At 38.1% G+C, this 20,118-nt stretch overlaps 1 protein-coding gene across 1 annotated transcript in view; it reads left to right on the top strand.

Annotated features, from left to right (window-relative positions):
* The window catches only part of LOC150087120 (twitchin-like), a 3,511,780-nt gene that overhangs the window by 120,497 nt on the left and 3,371,165 nt on the right, over window positions 1–20,118 (top strand). The window contains 1 exon segment of the mRNA XM_090372971.1: window positions 5,061–5,245. Coding sequence (XP_090229097.1) covers window positions 5,061–5,245 — 185 coding nt within the window.

Below are 20,118 nucleotides of genomic sequence, written 5' to 3'. Positions count from 1 at the left end.
TCGCGAAGACGATGCCAAATTCCTGGCATGTTTCGTATTGTCTCACAACCTGCCACAATTCGATTGCGGAGAGTTTCTACATCAGCTACCGGAGTCGAATACACCAATGACTTTAAATGGCTCCACTAGAAGAAATCTAGTGGGTTTAAATCGGTGAGCGTGGAGGCCAGGCAGTTGGTCCACCTCTACCTATCCACCGACCAGGAGCAGGAGGTGTAAAGGTCCCATGTTCACAAAGGCGGCGATGGATACCTTCAAACGTTTTCCTGTCTGGACATCTTCGTTCTGGGAACCTTTCGTGGTACAAACGACGAGCCTCCAGAGCATTGCCCTTTGCCATACCGTACATAAAGTGCATATCCGTTTGCTCCTGATTTGAGTACATGGTCGGAATGGAAAACCACCAGATTCTGTCAGTACCTTGTGATGAAGGAAATCACCTGCGGGAGATAAGACATTCCGGTTAATAACTCGGGAACCAAGCATTTCCAGAACTATGTTGATATAAAATATTTTTATTGTCTACATACGAGGAACTCATTCCTGAAGTTATGCCGTGTATTTTTGAGACTTCCTGTATATATCATCTTTCCCTGGAGCTTGTCCCCCTTTAACTTCAGTAGCTTTTTCTAACAAATGTTTCTCAGAGATCATTATATCACCTATTTTACAACAATCTGGCTCTTTAACATTCTCCAGAAATTCAAGCTTGCTTAGGCCAGCTGTAACTATCGTCGAGAAGTATCCGTTCAATTCACCTGCCATTGACAATAATCCTTTTTTGTATTCACGTATGAAAAGTGAAAACCAGATCTAAGTTCTTAGTCTTCCTTGTAGTCTCTCGGACATGCTTGGATAAGTATCAATCAACCACTTTGTTTTTTTTTTTTTTTTTTTTTTGGGGGGGGGGGAAATCCACTTTGTTTTTTGGGGGGGGGGCAATCAACCACTGATACTATTTATTTTCGGTCCACGTTTTTCAGTGTTTAAGGAGTACGGTTAAAGTCGCCCCCTAATGAAACAGTCATAAGTACTAGTTTATTCAATCTGCCTAAAGCGAGTTTTCTCTTACTCCTTGGAGCTAATTGCCTGTAACATACCAAAGTACCGTTATCCCTTCATTGCAAGTCATTTCATACCAAACTGACTCAATATCCGTATTACTGTGATCTGAATCAGGGAATATTCTTGCCACAGTTTTTGATGGAAAGTATCACATCTTCCCCCTCACCTCCAAACCTCTCTGCCTCTCCTGAACACACAGCACAGTATTCACCGAAATGAATTTCTTCATCTCGTATCGCTAATTGGCACCATGTTTCAGTAAGTCCAACAATATCAGTATTGGGTAATTTGATCAAAAGCCAAATTGTTTAATTTGTTTAAAATACTCTTGACATTACTGTCAAGGGTATTTTAATGTATAGTAAGTTGGGGAAATATGGCACATTGGGTAATATGCTGCACTTAATAAAATCCAAGTATAGATGGCGCTAACCATTTTGAGGGACATGGTGATGACGGAAAGCGATTTTGACTGATTTTCACCAGAATTACAAGCTATTTATGTCTATTTATGATAGCCAAAACTTTATAAAGTACAGGAAAATGTATAAGTGAAAGGAGAAGTAAAAAATTTGTGTAAATAAAGTGAACAGGTGAGTTAAAGCTTGTAATTCTTTACAGATATGTATGTTCGTGGCATCAGCAGGCCGCCATTTTTAAAATGACGTAGCTTAAGCAGGATCTTTAAAAATGGGTGTAATTTTGGGTTATACGGCTCGCAGTCAAAGGGTAATTTGCCGTGTGCGGCATATTACCCCGAATCATTTTATGTTTTTAAGTTTTAATTTCATTACAATTTAAGTACACTTGCTTCTTACTTTGTTAGTACCTATATTTTGTTATTATACACTAGACAACTCGAACACATGTTAAGAAGAATTTACGAGCAACTTGGACTGAAGAGGACCTACAAAAGGCTGTTAACGAAGTCAAGAAAAAAAAACATCTGTTCGATCAATTGTACCCCGTGGTGTCTTGTCAATAGCCCATGGTGTCTTGTCAATGATATACAGGAATGTTTCTAGCAGGGATAAGGAGGTGATTATCCACTTGTATAAGGCAATGGTCAGGCCACACCTTGAGTACTATATACAGGTCTGGGGGCCTCGTTTTAAGAAGGATGTAGAGCTGTTTGAACGAGTACAGAGAAGGCCAACAAGATTACAGAACGGAACAAAGGGTTGCTCTTACGAAGAAAGGCTTTAGTTTTGCAAATTACAGTGTCTGGAGACTAGGAACTTGCGAGGTAATCTGATTGAGGTGTATAAAGGTGAATCTCATTAGCACTGAGCATGCTCAAACCTTGAATGGTTTGAGCATGCTCAATGCTGATGGGATTCTTCCTCAGAATAATCGCCTGAGGAGGGCATAAATTCAAATTGAGGAAAGACAGTTATAGGATAGATGTGGGGAAGTTTGCCTTTATCCAGCGGGTGGTTGATTGCTGGAACAAACTTCCATCTGTCATTGTAGAAGTGGATAGCTTAAACAGATCCAAGGCAGCACTAGACAAACATTTGGAGCGGATGAATGAGTGAAATGAGAAGGGGGTGTTTTTTTTTTTTTGTTGACTGATGCTATATAAGCTTGCTTTCTTGCATCATGTGCCCTTGCTAATGCTAAATTGGTGTTAATCTAATGCGATTTATTGAACTCTCCTGTGACAATGGTCACAGGAGAGTTCAATAAATCAATTCTCTGTACTCGTTCAAACAGCTGTACATCCTTCTTAGTTGGTATGAGTGCTAAAATAATTGAACATGATTTCAAAATAACTAAAAATAGAATAATTTAATAAATATGATTTTATAATATATCTTACGAATATAATATAATCGTAGGCTAGATAAAATTATTTACCAAGATAACTCATAATTAATTTCTAGCAAAGGCTTAATTTGTTTATTACTAAGATAACAAAATCCAAATAGAAATTTATAAATGCTAGCGGTATTGCAATTTGAATTGTTTCTTCATTTATCCCTCCCTCATCCACAATCAGAAAGTGTCTTGTGATTTGTTACGAGATACACGTGTACACCTATGTATGTCTGTATATTTATGCATGAATGTCCGCGTGGTAAACTCAGTATCAATCTTGGTGAAAGGAGCCAAGAATAAATATAATTTTTGTTATAACACTCGATTATTATGAATAAAACACAATTTTTTTTTCTGCTCTATCAAAGTTAATTCACAAATATATAAAAAAAAAAAAAAAAACAGTGGAATGATAAGATCTTGGAAATCGAAACAATAAGTTCTTATTTCGTCCGCTGGAGGGCATTGTAGCTTTTCCCTTGAGGAGATGGACCATCGGCTGCCGAATTCCTCTTCATTTTCTCTCTCTCTCTCTCTCTCTCTCTCTCTCTCTCATTTATTTGTATTTATTATCCTTCATCAGGCGATCTTCAATTTATTCATTTTCTTCTCCAGATTTTTTTTTTTTTACTTTATGACATATTCTTTGTCACAAAGAATATCACTGGTATTCTGGAGTTTTCACTTCTGAAAAAAAAAAAAAAAAAAAAAACTTACATTTATTCTATTTTGCTCAAAATAGTCTAGGCTTATTATTTAGCTCGTTATTGTAACCAATAAAATTGTTTATATACAAAGGTACTAGGAAAGTTTTGCAATACAGCTTTGTTTATTTAATTTTTTCAAAGTAATTTCCTCTACATTCAATACACCTCTCCATCCTCCGAAACCAATCTTTATACCAGTTCTGCCAAGTTTCACTAGGGAGTAAAGCACACTCGTTGTCCCAAGCCCGTAGAAGGTCCTCATCACTGGAAAACCGCCTCCCTTTTAGCTTCATTTTCACATGCGGGAACAGTGCAAAGTCGCAGGGAGCAAGGTCGGGACTGTAGGGAGGGTGCTCGAGAAGTTTCAGTCCTGTCGTGGTCAAATATTCGGTGCAGGCTTTGGCGCGGTGAGCTGGAGCATTTTCGTGATGGAGGTACCAGGTGTCCATTCTTGACTTTGGCCGCAGGTTCTTCATAGATCCAATGACTTTAGGCAGGCATTGTTCAGTATACCACTTAGCTGTGACTGTCTTCTGCGTGTCGAAAACGACACGTTCCACAATTCTACTCTATTTGAAAAATACAGCTATCATTTTCCTCTTTACAGATCGGGATTTTCTGACAATTACGGGTGTGTCGTCATCATCAAAGACCCAAACTTTGTTTTGAGCCTTGGTCGGCAGATCGTAATAGTACAGCCAAGTCTCGTCACCTGTCACGATGTTGTTCACATACCGAGATTGTCCCTTATCAAACTTTTTTAACATCTCCCGGCACCAAGTCACACGTCGTGTCATCTGCTCTTCAGTCAGTTGATGCGGCACCCGGAGAGAACAAAGTTTCTTCCCGTGCAAATGATCTTGCAGAATCGAACGAATTGCTGGTGCATTTAGGCCCAAAGTATCCTCTATCTGTTGGTAGGTCACTCGCCTGTTTTCGTCAAGCATTTTCCTCACAGCAGTAACGTTTTCCTCCGTAACTGACGTTCGTGGCCTTCCCGGCCTCTCAGAATCCTCCAGAGTGAAATTTCCCCTTTGGAATTCTCTATACCACCTGAATATGTGGACAATCATCATCTAGTGCAAGAGTCATTTCTTCTAAGCACTGGTCTATGGTTAAACCACGCACGAAATTATACCGCAAAACTGTCCTTATCTCATTTCGTGACCACGATGCCATCGCAAGCACTTTACACTCTCACTACTAATGAATAACTGAGCCCATCGACTTGGCGCGGCGGCTACTATGCACGTATGAACATGTCTCAACATGCAGCAACAAGCAGCTTCCTGTGATTCATTGTCGCGTCATATTGCAAAACTTTCCTAGTACCCTTTGTATTTGAATTTGAGTTACTCGTGATTATTGAATGATAATTAATATTTATCCATCTTTATTTTTAAAATTAATATTTTAGTTCGTGTATCTTTCGTCTTTATGCCGAATATCTTTGTTATATATTTCCAGGTACCACCAAGGCAAAGTGGTAAAAGATAGTGGTAGAACGAAATATGGACTTTCTTCTGATAAACACAATCATATTGTGACGTTGGAAATTCAAGGTGTTACTACCTCCGATGGTGGTGATTATAAAGTTATCGCAAAAAACAAAGCAGGAGAGGGACAAGCAACCATTTCACTTAATTTTGAAGGTAACAAGAATTATTGTATTTATATATAGAAGTGAGAAAACTATATGCTCTTGATATGTTGATTTTATTATTTTTTTATTTTATTTATTTATTTATTTATTTTTTTTTTTTTTTGCAACCGTTCGATGTAGTTTCATGTTTATAATCATTATTAAATAAGTTAGGGCTGGCGATACTATAGGTGCTTATAAAAACCAACTAAGGCTAAAAATTAATTTAGAAATACAGTATCACTGTTATGCCTGTAAGCGCGCGGGGGGGGGAGTAGAGGCCTTTGAGTTGACTGTGGTTCAAGTTCGCATGCCAGCTAAATATAGTATGTTCTTGTAAACTCCTCTTTTCTGACCCTATGTGACCATCTCAAAGTATAAACAGAAATTTATTTTTAGACTTGATATTGCAGTAGCCAACGCTGGGAGTGTGAGCACACTCTGCCTGGAAGCCAGCAGATCAATGAAATACAGTAGTAGTCGCTGAGCTTAGCTTTCTAATAGGGGGACATGTATGTCAGATTAACAGGCAATCTTTTCTTGCTGTTGTAGCAATACTGCAACGTTAACTGTAGCTGTGGACCCCTTGTGGCACGAGTACGCGAGTCTATGAAGGCTAGCGAAAAGCTGGACTTTTGGTCCATTGTGTGCCGCGAATGAGTTGCATAACAATAAAGATACGACATCACTCTCCACTAATTCCGACAGAATAGTTCGAGACTTTTATCCCAAATATTTCTGGAAGCCAAGATATAAGCAATCAAGTAGAAGGATTATAGACAGAACGATAAATTTTCCATTTTATTTTTTATATCTGCATAGTTTGAAATATGGAATGGAAATTTCTGAAAATAGGTTAACAATAATTTTGTTTGATCACAATGATTTATAATTGAAAACAGTAATAACAAAATATTTTAAATTGGGGGACCTTGTTCAAAAACATTTGAGTGACGCTGCCATAGATCAGCGGTGGCTGACTTAATCATTAATTAACTATTACCAGTCAATAGTCAACAAAAAATAATATTAAAAAATACGTAATTAATTCCAGTTATTCATGCATCGAATAATGCCTAACAGCAGTTGGACATTATTCGGTGGCCACAGGAACTTATTAGTGTAATAACAATATATAGGCAACTGCATACAACTGATTTTGCAGAAGAGCTGCAGCCCACAAACCAATCGTCGGATATAATGGAGTAGAATTAAAAGAATGAAAATTAAAAGAAACATGTACGTTGATGAATCAAGGAACACGTTTCCGATCTGATGAGCGGATGGATGCCCGAAGAACGTTATTTACTAAAGTGTATCGGTCTGATTGGGAAAGTTGGCAGAAATTCTGTTACTGAGTTATTTCTCGTGGTTTAGGCCATTGGGCGTCATTCCTGGAATAACAATGAATTACATGAGGTACATTGATATTCTGTAAAATTCCTCCCTTCCTACACTGTTGAAGCATTGTGGGAAGCGAGTGGTTTCAGTTTAACAAGGCACCCTATCACACTGTACATGTGTGCAGTAGCGTCAATGAAAACTTTTAGAATGAATGGGAATCTAATAACGTTCACAATCAATAGTTGAACTGACCACTGTGTTGAAGGAGGAATGGGCCAAAATACTATTTTCCTGTTATGAAAAATTTACCCAGAGTCTACTGATGAGGATAAAGTACGAAGGCAAAAAGGTGTGCGACACGATATTAACTATTATATCAATAAAAAGTTCTTTGATAAATGTAGGTGGCCAGTTACTTCTGAAAATATATATAAATAAGAGAATCAGTTAAACTTTCTAATAATAGTGGAATTAAAAAAAACTGCGAATCTTCTGAAAAGTGGCCATTTTTCTGAATATTTGTTATTGTTAAAAAATATATTTTTTTTTCTTTAGCCAGCGGGTGGTTAATTGCTGGAACAAACTTCCGTCTGTCGCTGTGGAAGTTGATAGCTTAAATAAATTCAAGTAGGAACTGGACAAACTTTTAGAGAGAATGGATGTGTGAATTTTTTTCTTTTTTTGGCTGATGCTACATATGGAGACTCAATAAGAAAGAAAGGCAAAAAATAATGGCATTTGAAATGAGATTTCTAAGGAAAATCAATAAAACAAATTGGAGAGAACATAAAACTAATAAACAAGTTAGAAAAGATCTAAATTTTGAAAGCAACGTAATAGAATAGATATACAAAAACAACTTCAGTAGTTTGGACATGTGAACGGGATGAAACAACACAGGCTGCCTAATGTAGACTGTCAGGAAGAATTGGAGATAAGAGACCACCAGGATGACCCAAAAGAGAATGGCACCAATGCCTAAAGGAAAACACAGGCTTTCAGAGCTATCAACAAATGACGAAAAATTCAAGTGCCCGACAACAATGGAGGTCGACATCTAAATAGGGACATAACCAGTGCCAAACGGAAGAGTAGAATGATGATGATTCTACATATACTTGCTTTCTTGCTTCACATGCCTCCATTACTATTACTAAAAGAGTGCTGTTACCTAGAAAGGCTTCAGTTCTGAAAACTATCGAGACTGGACACCGTGCGGGGAGATCTGATTGAGGTGTTTAAAGCTTTGAATGGATCGAGTAAGCTGAATGTTAATTACATTCTTCCACCTGCTGAGACTACACATATGAGGGGGCATAAATCCAAGTTGAGGAAGGATGGTGGCAGGATAGATGTGTGGAAGTTTGCCTTCAGTCAGAATTTGGTTGATTGCTTTGGAAGAGGCTTCCATCTGTTGGTGTGGAAGAGTTTGGGTGAAATAAAATTCAAGGAAGAACTGGACAAATTTGTGGAGGTACAGATGAGTGAACTGCGTAGTGTTTTTTTTTTTTTTTTTTTTTTGTTAGCTATATAAGCTTGCTTTCTTGCATTATTTGCCATTACTACTATTTGATAAAATCAAATTTATATACGTAAAATTTATACTTTACAAAATCAAGATTTGATATTGGCATTCTTAATTTCTCTCTTAAAGCTTGATTCTTTCAAGAAGGGATCAATATTTAGTCCATTAAGTGCTACATAATGGATTTAAATAATAATTATACAAGGAAAAAATATTAGTTTATGAAAATTTAACTTGAAATAGAGATGGTCCCTAAGCGGACGTGAGATGAATTTAAAATCAGTAATACCAAAATGGACCTGGAGCGTCAACTGAGCCCATTATTACTTTATTTATAAAAGTTAGATCCAAGTAATTTCTTCGTTTTCCAAGCAGGATCAATTTAAAACTGGATCACCATTCAGAATAGCATTTTGAGTTGGTTCAATTTATAGGTTGAGTATTTGATTGATCAATGATATTTGAACTTTTTCTGTCATTTTAATATAACCCTTTGCCGAAGGGGACCAGCTTTGCTATACATACTCGTGGATAGAAATAACAGACATTAAATAAATTGTAATTTAAAATTTAGCCTCAAAGTCTGTCGCTATTCTTTTAATTAGACTTAATCTTTTTGACGCTTTGTTCACGATTGTCCTTATTTTGGGTTTCATAATAACCATTATCAGTGATATGAACACAAAGAATCCACTGAATTATTTACATTTTATTATATTATCATCTATTTTATAAAGATAATTTATAAAAGAACATTATATAGTTCGATGATCATCATAATAAAGCATTTATTAGTATTTAACATTAGCACATTCTCAGTGACCCATTGAAATCGATTAAATCCTTCATGCAAAATGAAGTAGCCCTCTATATTCGTGGTTAATTTATATAATTTAACGTCATTAGCACAGGAGAGGATAGAATTTCTGTTGATAAATAATTACAGATATCGTTAAAAGTAAACCATACAGAAGCGGATATAAAGAGGAGCCTTGTGGAACTCCCTTAGTAATAGTACTATATAAATAATTTGTGAATTCTATTATAGATTATAATATTCCGAAATTTAATAATGAAACTGAAAATAAATCGATCAAATATAAGTGTTCCTTTGCTTCGAAAATTATTCACTTGTGACATTTGCTTAAATAAATACAGTACTTCGTGAATTTATATTATGCACAAAGCACATAGTTGCCATTCATAACCACCACTCCCTATATGCACAAAATTCCGTGTCAAACGATGGATTTGTCTGCCACGCACGTGCTGTATTCGCTATGGGTTTTTGGATTTTAAGCATGTCAAAATCCAAAAACACAGTATTGTTTTCGCTCAGCGAACACGATCGCTGCAGTTCTTGACTTGAGGCTAATTTTTCGATATATAAATGCCCATTTGGCCTCTCGGACACGTTCTAGGTGTAAACGCACCTTAACAATCATTTACCTGCTGTCCGACGCAGACTCTGGTCAATCTGCGTAGTACCTGTAAGCACCCTTACGTAATTTGCACGTATAAGGGAAGTTGCCTGTGTATAGTGATACAGACTTCGCTAACTTTTGAACGTCATATTGTCGTCTTTCAAAATTTTCAAATCAAAACTATATATGCAATCAAATTTATTCACAACACATTCAGAAAACTTGTTTAATATACTGTAAAACAGTTTTCCAACATTCAGCTTGTTTGCTGTATTGACGGAACATCGTAATTTTCCCCCTAGAAGCATCACGACCATCCGAACACTTACTGCAGAATTGAATGGCAGTGAATATGATTTATACTTTGAAATATGAAGAAATGTGTTCCGTTACAGATGTGCATCGTTGTTTTCCGATGAAGTTTGAAAAACGTCTAATAAAGCAAAAGTTGTCAGATGACATTAACATTTTACGGAAGCTGGGTTCATTATCCAAACGTCATTATCTGCAGCGCGTTATGAAACATGAAATAGTACGGGATGCTTTCGTCGGTCCTTTGAAGTTCAAGAGCATGTCTTCACCGATATTTGCATACTCAAATATAATATTATGTTGCAGACCTGCAACGTTCTTGGAAGATATAATAGAAAGAAACTGAGAGGCATCAGATTTGACAATCATGATGGCTATTTCATCTTCAATTCTCTTTTCTTCTAATATGTATATCAGGAACCTTTGGATGTAAATTGTAGCAGTTCACGGCCCTGCTGGTAAACCATAGCCATGCCATGCATTTTGATAATGCAATATCGCCAAGGAAAAGGCATGGCGATTTCGTAAAATGATATGTATGCTGAAGGAGCCAGATATAGCGCGAAGCACTGTAGCTGTCATATTATCACTACTGGCTGCCTGATATCCCTGCGCGCACTTGTGGATTGTTTTGAATCTCATAGTTGAACTGATTAGCAGGAGTGTACAATAGTATCTGGGGGCCTGGTTGCATGGTTAGTTTTGGGGCCTCCTTTCTTTTTTTATAATCATGAAACCATTTAGGAAATTCATTGGGCCTCTTTGTTCGGGCGCGGGTGCAGACCGTCCCTTTTCACAAAAATGCCGATATGCCTCCGTGAGTGTAGTAGATTAAACGTCTCAGCAACATTAGCATTAGTAGAGGCATTTGATGCAAGAAAGCAAGCTTATGCAGCATCAGCCAAAAAAAAAAAAAAAACCACTTCACCCCTCTGTTCGTTCGAAATACCTGTCCAGCTGAGCCTTAAACTTATTTAGGCTACCAACTTACACGACAAGGAATGTCTGTTCCACCAACCAACCACCCGCTGGCTAAAGTAAAATTTCCGCACGTCTATCCTACATCTGTCTTTCCTCAATTTGAATTTATGTCCTCTGAGGTGATTATTCTGAGCAAGAGGAAGAATCCTATCAGCATTGAGCATGCTCAAACCATTCAAGGCTTTATACACCTCTATCAGATCACCTCGCCGGTGCCTAGTCTCCAGACACTGTAATTTGCAAAACTTAAGCCTTTCTTCGTAAGAGCACCCCTTTGTTCCATTCACTAATCTTGTTGCCCTTCTCTGTACTCGTTCCAGCAGCTCGTACATCCTTCTTGAAATGAGGCCTCCAGACCTGTATACAGTACTCTAGGTGTGGCCTGACCATTGCCTTATACAAGGGAATAATCACCTCCTTATCCCTGCTAGAAAAATTCCTATATATCATTGACAATACACCATGAGCTACTCTTGCAGCCAGTCTGCACTGCTCAGAGAACTTCATATCTGCCTGCACAACCACCCCCAGGTCCCTTTCATTCTCTACCACTGTCAGTGCAGTACCACAGAGTTGATACGTTGCTCTGGGGTTGCTGTTTCTCATATGTAGTACTTTACATTTGTCAATGTTAAACTTCATTTGCCACCTCTCAGCACATCTGCTCAACCTTTCCAGATCCTGTTGCAGCAGCATAGTGTCAGTAGTGTCCTTGACAACCCTGCCAACCTTTGTATCGTCTGCAAACTTGGACATTAAGCTTGATATGTACTATCATCAATATCATTTATAAATACAGAAAACAATAATGGACCCAACACTGAACCCTGAGGTGCTCCACTAATAACATTAGTCCAAGATGAGCAGTGTCCATTGATTACCACTCTGTCTTCTCCCCTTCAACCACCCCTTTATACATAGCAGAAATTTGCCTCCAATGCCACACTGCTCCAATTTGTGCAGCAGTCTTCCATGTGCAACAGTATCAAAAGCCTTCTTAAGATCCAAGTATATAATATCAAAGTTTTACCCTGCATCCAGTTCTTTTGTGACTGCATCATAGTATCCAATCAAATTGGGCAGGCAATACCCTTAACAAAACCATGCTGTGTCCGAGCTATAACTGAAGTCTTGTCTGGATGATCCTGCAGTGCTTCTTTAACCAGTGCCTCCATTAATTTTCCTGGAACAGAAGTTAAACTCACAGGTCTATAATTATTTGTGTCAGCCTTTGATCCTCCTTTGTGAATTGGGGTCACATTTGCACTTCTCTAGTTTGTGGGTACCTCCCCTGAGTCCAAGGAAGCTCTCATAATTATGGCTAAGGGTTTGCTTACTTCCTTTGCTGCCTATTTTAAAAATATTTTCTGTTTATACTCCGGCATGACAACCGAAATCGTCAATACAAATATTTATCGTATTTAGTAGTCACGGGCTTGAACCCCGGTCCAACTCAAGGAACGCGTGCTATGCACTCTCGCTCCTGACCACTGGGCTACGTCAGGCCTACAATATAACTGGATAGATGCCATCCATCCCAGGTGCCTTTCTTGTGTTTATCTTCAATTTCTCCTCCACTTTACTCTCAGTTATTACAAGATTCTCTAGCTTACTGCCAGAGTTGAATACACCTCTGGGATTCCCCTCGCTGAATAACTCCTCATGTGTGAATGTCGATGCAAAATATTCATTTGGTTTGTTAGCTACCTGAGCAGGATCATCAACAGTTGACCCATCGATATCAAGTGGACCAATCTGATTCATCCCCTTCCTTCTAGAGTTTACATAAGTAAAGAACTCTTTGCTGTTTTTCTTTGCATCCCTTGCCAAAGATTTCTCGTAGTCTGCCTTCGCCTGCCTAACCTCCTTTGTAACTTACAGATCAACTTGTATCTATTATAGGCTTCTGTGTCACGTGTTAATTTGTATGTAGCCCATGCATTTTCTTTTCTGCCATATTTCTCATTAGTTCATCTGACATACATTTAGGCCTAAACCTTGAACAATATTTCTTAGTTGGTATGTAAAGCCTAGTAGCTTCCAAGATAAGTTCTTTGAATGCTTCCCATTTTGAATTTGCTGTTGGTAACATCATCAGTTGGTCCCACTGTATAGAATTTAAATACTGTCTTATTTAAATAACCCTTCCCTTTACCCCTAATGGTAGTTACCTCTTTGAGTAAATCCCTCTTCAGCACACTGTGATCACTGCCACCTAGTGGTTCCTTTATCTGCAGATTCTTAGTACATGAAGAATCACTACTGATAATCAAATCAAGATTATTACTCCCTCTAGTTGCCTCCCGAACATGCTGATGTAGAAAACAATCATCCAATAAATCCACAAAAGCCTTACTAGTGTGTGAGTGACCAGTCCCCAAATTCCAGTCAATATCTGGGAAATTAAAATCCCCCATTATAAGACTCTGATGTACTGGCCCACTCCATTTCCCTGTACAGTTACTTATTATACTCATCAGAGTCATTAGGCCTATAGCACACTCCTAATCTCAATTTTGATCTCCCAATGCTTATGTCACACCAAACTGATTCGACACTGCACTGTCCAGCAATGTCGACTGGCTTCACCTCCTTGTATTTTGTGTTTCTTAACTAATAGCATAACCCCTCCTCCCTTCCTATCCTGTCTATCCTTTCTGTAGACGTTGTACTCCCCAAATTCCAGTTCTGCATTCCTTATATCTGTGTGACACCACGTCTCTGATATCCCAATAATATCTGCCTTTGATGTTTTGAGCGATACCTCAAATTCATCAAATTTATTTTCCAAACGCCTAACATTGGTATACACGCAAGTATACATGCACCTGTTCCTATTCTTAGCTACCCTAACACAACCCATGTGTTTACTTGTACCGCAATGGCTCCCAGCAGTCTTTGAAATACCATGCATCTTGTTTTTCAGGCTTCTGCTCATTCTAATAGAAGCAGTGCAAGAATCTCTTTCACCTCTGCCAGTGGCTACTGTCAATCTATTGGTCTTTGTCTCCCCCCAAGCTAGCAGTTTTCCGACCCACCTAACACTGCCTCGATAGCATCAGCAAATATTCTTGCACCCTTTCTATTTAAGTGTATCCCATCCCCGTAGAAGCAGTCTCTCCTGTTAACAAGTACAGACCAGACTGAAAAAAATTCTACCCCTTGAGCCCTGCACAATCTTTCCAGGGCCGAATTGATCGACAGGGCTGTCACCATATACTCCCTCCTATCGTGTCCAGGCAGAATTGCAGACACTTTCAAATTCAACCCTAATTCACGGCTTTTTTTCAACAGTGACCTGTACTTGTTAAGTAATTTTGCCGGTTTCCTACTCTTGATATCATTAGTGCCAACGTGTACAACTATATCAGCTTTTGTGCCAATATGATTGAACCCACATGCTCTTTAATAACCATGCCAAACCAACTGTCCAGGTACCTCTGGCCTTACTCCCCCTTTTATTGTGGCAGATGAGGCGGTATGGTCGCTTTGTCAGTAAACAGATCCGCAATATGGTTTAAACTTTCCAAACTTAGTGTAACGAATAGCTTCCCTCCAGTATTAGCTGCCCTCGCTGGTAGTAGAGTTGGCAATCATGGTGTCTATTACACAAAGGAAGGCTCCTGGTGTGCACCTTTCCCACACCAGGTGGAAAGGCCCAGCTTGGAATCTCATGAATGATGCAAAGAATTTGTGTGTTTTTTCACAGCGTAGCAGAGCTTGTCAGCCACAGGCAATAGTTGCCGAGTGTTTTACTCCAACAAAGAGACAAATTGACTACCAAATACACACGATTTACAGACAATTATACTGATGACTCTTAGCCATAGTTGCTTTAGTGTATAACACACACACACACACACACACACACACACACGGTGCAATATGGCCTAAGTAGCCATTGCACTTAACTCCCCCCATCAACCCCTTTTGTGGATGTATTGGATGATTGTTTTCTGCAGCAGCATGTTCGAGAGGCAACCAGAGAGAGTAATACGCTTGATCTGATTATTCGTGCATTAAGAATTTTCAGATAAAGGAACCACTAGGTAGCAGTTATCACATGTGTACTGATGTGGAATTTACTTAAAGATATAATTACCACCAGGGATAAAGGGAAGGGATTTTACTTCCGTAAAGGTGACTACAGTGGTCTCAGACAGTTTAACTTTTGTATGGTGGGACCAACTGATGATGTTACCAACAGCAAATTCTACGTGGGAAGCATTCAAGGAATTAATCGTGGAAGCTACTAGGCTTTTCATACCGATTAAGAAATATTGTTCAAGGTTTAGGCCTAGATGGATGTCAGATGAACTCGTGGCAGAGAAGGATCAGGTGACACAGAAGCCTATGATAGATATAAGCTTATCTGTAATGAAGTCACAAAGGCAAGCGAAGGAAGATTACGAGAAATCTTTGGCCAAGCATGCTATGAAAAACAGCAAGAACTTCTTTTCTTATACAAACTCTAAAAGGAAGGGGATGAATCAGATTGGTCCACTTATATCGATGGTTCGACTGTTGATGATCCTGCTCAGAAAGCTGATAATCTGAATGATTATTAAGGGAGGAAAATGCCAGAAGTTTATCAGACTCTAACAGGGAGTTAAATGATTTTGTAATAACTGAGAGCAACGTGGAGGAGAAATTGTCGAAGTTAAATATAAGAAAGGCACATGGGGTGGATTGGATCTATGCAGTTATATTAAAGGAGGCTGCAAAGGAACTAAACAAACCCTTAGCCATAATTATGAGAGCATCCCTGGATCCAGGGGACGTCCCCACGGACTGCAGATGTGCAAATGTATCCCCAATTCACAAATGGGATCTAAGGGTGACACGAGTAATTACAGACCAATTAGTTTAACTTCTGTCCCAGGAGTCACAATGCATCTCTAACCAATGACTCTATGTAAGGGAGTCACTGATTAGAGATGCATTGAAGGATCATCTAGACAAGACTTCAGCAATAATTTAGACACAGCATGGGTTTGTTAAGGGGGAAAGTCTTGTCTGACAAATTTTATTGGATACTATGATGTGGTTACAAAGGAATTAGAATCAAAAAATAATTTTGATATCATATACTTGGATATCAAGAAAGCTTTTGACACTGTTGCACATGGAAGATTACTATATAAATTAGAGCTGTATAGTATTAAGGGTAAGTTGCCACAATGGATAAAAGGGTGGTTGAGTGGGAGAAGACAGAGTGGTAATTAGTAGACCCTGCTCTTCGTGAACTAATGTTATTAGTGGAGTCCCACAGGGTTTTGTTGTTAGGCCCACTATTGTTTTGTATATTTGTCAATGATATTGATGAAGGTATATCAGGCTTAGTGTCGAAGTTTGCAGATGATAGAAAGGTTGGCAATGTTGTTAATGACAGTAATGGCAGTTTGCTACTGCATCAGGATCTAGAAAATTTGGGCAAATGGGCTGAGAAATGGCAACTGAAGTTTAAATTTTACAAATGCAAAGTACTGCATATGGGTAGACGTAACCCGAAAGGAACATACCAACTGTGTGGTACGTTCCAACACTTAGGGTGGTAGAAAATGAAAAAGACCCGTGAGTGATTGTGCAGTCAGATATGATGTTTTCTGAGCAATGCAGACAGGCTACCTGAGTAGGTCATGGAGTATTGTCAATGATATATACAGGAATTTTGCTAGCAGGGAAAAGATGATTATCCCTTTGTATAAGGCAATGGTCAGGCCATGCCTTGAGTACTGCGTACAGGTCTGGAGGCCTCATTTTAGAAAGGATGTAGAGTTGCTTGAGCGTGTACAGAGAAGTGCAACAAGCTTGGTGATAGGGACGAAGGGGGTCCTCTTACCAAGAAATACTTAAATTCTGCAAATTGCAGTGGCTGGAGATTAGGCACCTGTGAGGTGATCTGATTGAGGTGTATAAGGCCTTGAATGGGTTGAGCACGCCGAATTCTTCCGTTTGCTCAGATTACGAACCTGAGGGGGCATAAATTCAAATTGAGCAAAGACAGCGGGTGGTTAATTGCTGGAACAAACTTCCGTCTGTCGTTGTGGAAGTTGATAGTTTAAATAAATTCAAGGAGGAACTGTACAAGAATTTTTTTTTTTTTTTTTTTTTTTTTTTTTTTGGCTGATGTTACATAAGCTCATACGCTTTTGCTTTCTTGCACCACATTGCCTCTGTTACTACTACTACACTTTTCGTCATCTTAAAACTAAACTTGCATTAAGGAAAAATTACTTTATTTCTGTAGTAAAAATTTAATAAGCTAAACAATTTACAAACTTATAAGTTAGAGGAAATACATCATGTCTATATGCAGTATAACTAGATAAAGTCAGTATTCTAACACATTTGCATTTGGCTGTAGAGCCTACCTACAACATGCTTCTTGGCTTCTATAACATCAGACTTTATCTTCGTGGAGAGAAATAGGTCCGACTTCTGGTGTATGTAATACTATCGGTTCCTTTAACTAAACCTTAATGGGAAATAGGTTATATATATATATATATATATATATATATATATATATATAAAAAATATATATACATAAAAAAAAATTTTTCAGGATGATTTTTATAAATTTGACGTTGCTGAATTCAAAGATGGCAACCATATGGCTGTAACACCCACCAATTTTAAGTAGGAAGGGATTAAAATCAAAAACCAAGTTTCCAGTAAAAAAGATTTTTTTTTATTTTAAGAAAATATTACATACAGTATTAAATATTGAACAATCGGTCTGTTAACCTTATTCTATTTACAAAAATGGTTATCTGATAACAAAACAATCGTTTTTTGCCTTTTATTTTCGTCCGTTTTGTGTCTCCTGTACGAGATTCCAAAGTAGTCTGCCAACATATTTGGGCTCCCATTTTCCCTCGTATCTTTTTTTCCATTTGAGAAATATCTTGGTGAAACCTAAAAAAAAAAAAAAAAAACCTTGACACCATTTCAAGAAGATTCCACTGCTGAAGCGGGATCCTAGTAATTAGCCTTTTGTTTTAGAGAGGTCCAAATCGTTCAATTCTGCCTGAGTGATTAGATGCTGCTCTGCAGTATCAAGAGTTTAAAAGTTTGGATCTATACTTGTTCCGGGTTCTGCATTTCTAGATACTCCTTTTCCGATCCTGAATCAGAGTCAAGTTCATAAGTTCCTGGTGGCTTTGTTACTGGCATTGTATCATCGTGAGGAACCGACCTTAGAGCAGAATGTTGGGATGTGGACATGTGTTTATGTAAGGGGCGGCTCCTAGAACATCAGTTCAACTCCGCCTCGTATGTCTGTGAAGGACAGTATCACTACAAATGGGCCAGATATGTGTGTGACGTCGGTTTGTGTGTATTATGTGTGTGCTCTGTTGTTATGTTCTGACCGCTTGGCTACCCAGAAGCATCAGTCACCTGGACAGATGATTCTGGGTACACGTCCACACCACGGGAAGGTGGGCCAGTTCCAGTAGATGGGACACCTATGATCTCAGAGTATGAGACAAAAAAAAAAAAAAAAAAATCTGAAAGGAAGAGAAAGAAATTAATAAAAATAATTAACTAAGATAACAAAAAAATAAAAAATAAAAAAAAAAATAATAATAAAAAAGTAAATGAAATAAATAAATGAAAAAAAATAATAAATAATAAAAAAATAATAATAATAAACAAATAAATAAATAAAAAAAATAAAAATAAAAAAAAATAAAAAATAAATATATATACTAAGTATATATATATATTGGTTTTTAGCATATATACGCAAACATACATACATATATATACCAAAAAGTGAAAAGGGAAAAACCAAGGGGGGGAAGAGAGAGAGAAAGAAAAGAGTAGATCTTCCGTTTGTGCAACCAGTAAGAACGGCAGCATAAAAACACTTCGGTGCCTCCAGCCAGATGGATTTGATCAACCTCGTATTACTGGAATCATACTTTTCCTTAGTTCAAATACTTCTGGGATACTCTATTTATCCCTGGATTTCCCAGAAAAACCAAAAACATTGGTCATGCAAAAATAACAATCCTTTGTGGTCTCAAGCTTCCCGCCATATCAACGGAACAGCAGAAGGCATCGATTTGACTATGTACTTCTAAGTGAGCCTGTAATGTCCTTGAATAGGAGCTACAGGAAATCTTTGGAGCCCATATTTTACCGTGATCTTTAACCTTACATCTAAAGGCAATGGTCAGGCCACACTTTCAGTACTGTAAACACAGGTCTGGAGGCATCATTTTAAGAAGGATGTAGAGCTGTTGGAACGAGTACAGAGAAGGGCAACAAGATTAGTGAATGGAACGAAGGGTTGCTCTTACGAAGAAAGGCTTACGTTTTGCAGATTACAGTGTGTGGAGATTAGGCACCTGCGAGGTGATCTGATTGAGGAGTGTAAAGCCTTGAATGGTTTGAGTATGCTCAATGCTGATGGGATTCTTCCTCTTGCTCAGAATAATCACCTCAGAGGGCATAAATTGAAATTGAGGAAAGACAGTTGTAGGATAGATGTGCGGAAGTTTGCCTTTAGACAGCGGGTAATTGATTGGTGGAACAGACTTCCACCTTTTGTTGTGGAAGTTGATAGCCTAAATAAATTTAAGGCTGAGCTGGACAGGTATTTGGAACGAACGGAGGGTGAAATGGGAGCGGTTTTTTTTTTTGGCTGATGCTGCATAGGCTTGCTTTCTTGCATCATATGCTTGTACTAATGGTAATGCTAAACAGAGTTCATAAGGTTTTCTCACAAGTTGTAACAGTGGCTATCTCAGCGATTTTAATACCACTTCTTGTTTACAAACACTAATGCACTAAAACACTTATTCACTTTTTTCACCATTCGCTCTCTGAAACACACACTTTTTGAAATACGAAAATGTGTGCTTGATGCAGAACCCACTCGTGTATATACCGTTATATAAGGCTCACAATGTTTCCAGAGAATTCCATCGAAAGTTCTAGAACTAGAAACATCTCAACCTTTCTTCCGCATATAACAATATTATACATGTATTCTAGAATGTTCTCGATCATTCTCGAATGTTGTAGTAAGCTCACGAATGCTCTAGGAATCCCCCGAATGCTCTAGGAGAAAAAAATAATAATACACAGATAAAATAGATGTAAAAGATGATTAAATCAACTACGGGTGTTGGTTTACGCTCATTAACCTACGATATTTAAAAACTGAGTGTAACGAGAACTTTTTAAGCACATATCTGAGTTTTTGAACATATTTCATACGAGAATCTGTTGAAACGATTTCAGGGTGGAAATTGAACTAACCAGTGTTGTTTATTTTGATTA

The sequence above is a fragment of the Mastigoproctus giganteus genome, chromosome 4, assembly GCF_048544385.1.
Source record: "Mastigoproctus giganteus isolate SK-2022 chromosome 4, ASM4854438v1, whole genome shotgun sequence".
NCBI lineage: Eukaryota > Metazoa > Arthropoda > Arachnida > Uropygi > Thelyphonidae > Mastigoproctus > Mastigoproctus giganteus.
Note: the sequence above shows the minus strand (reverse complement) of the source record. Positions and strands in the feature narration are given on the sequence as shown.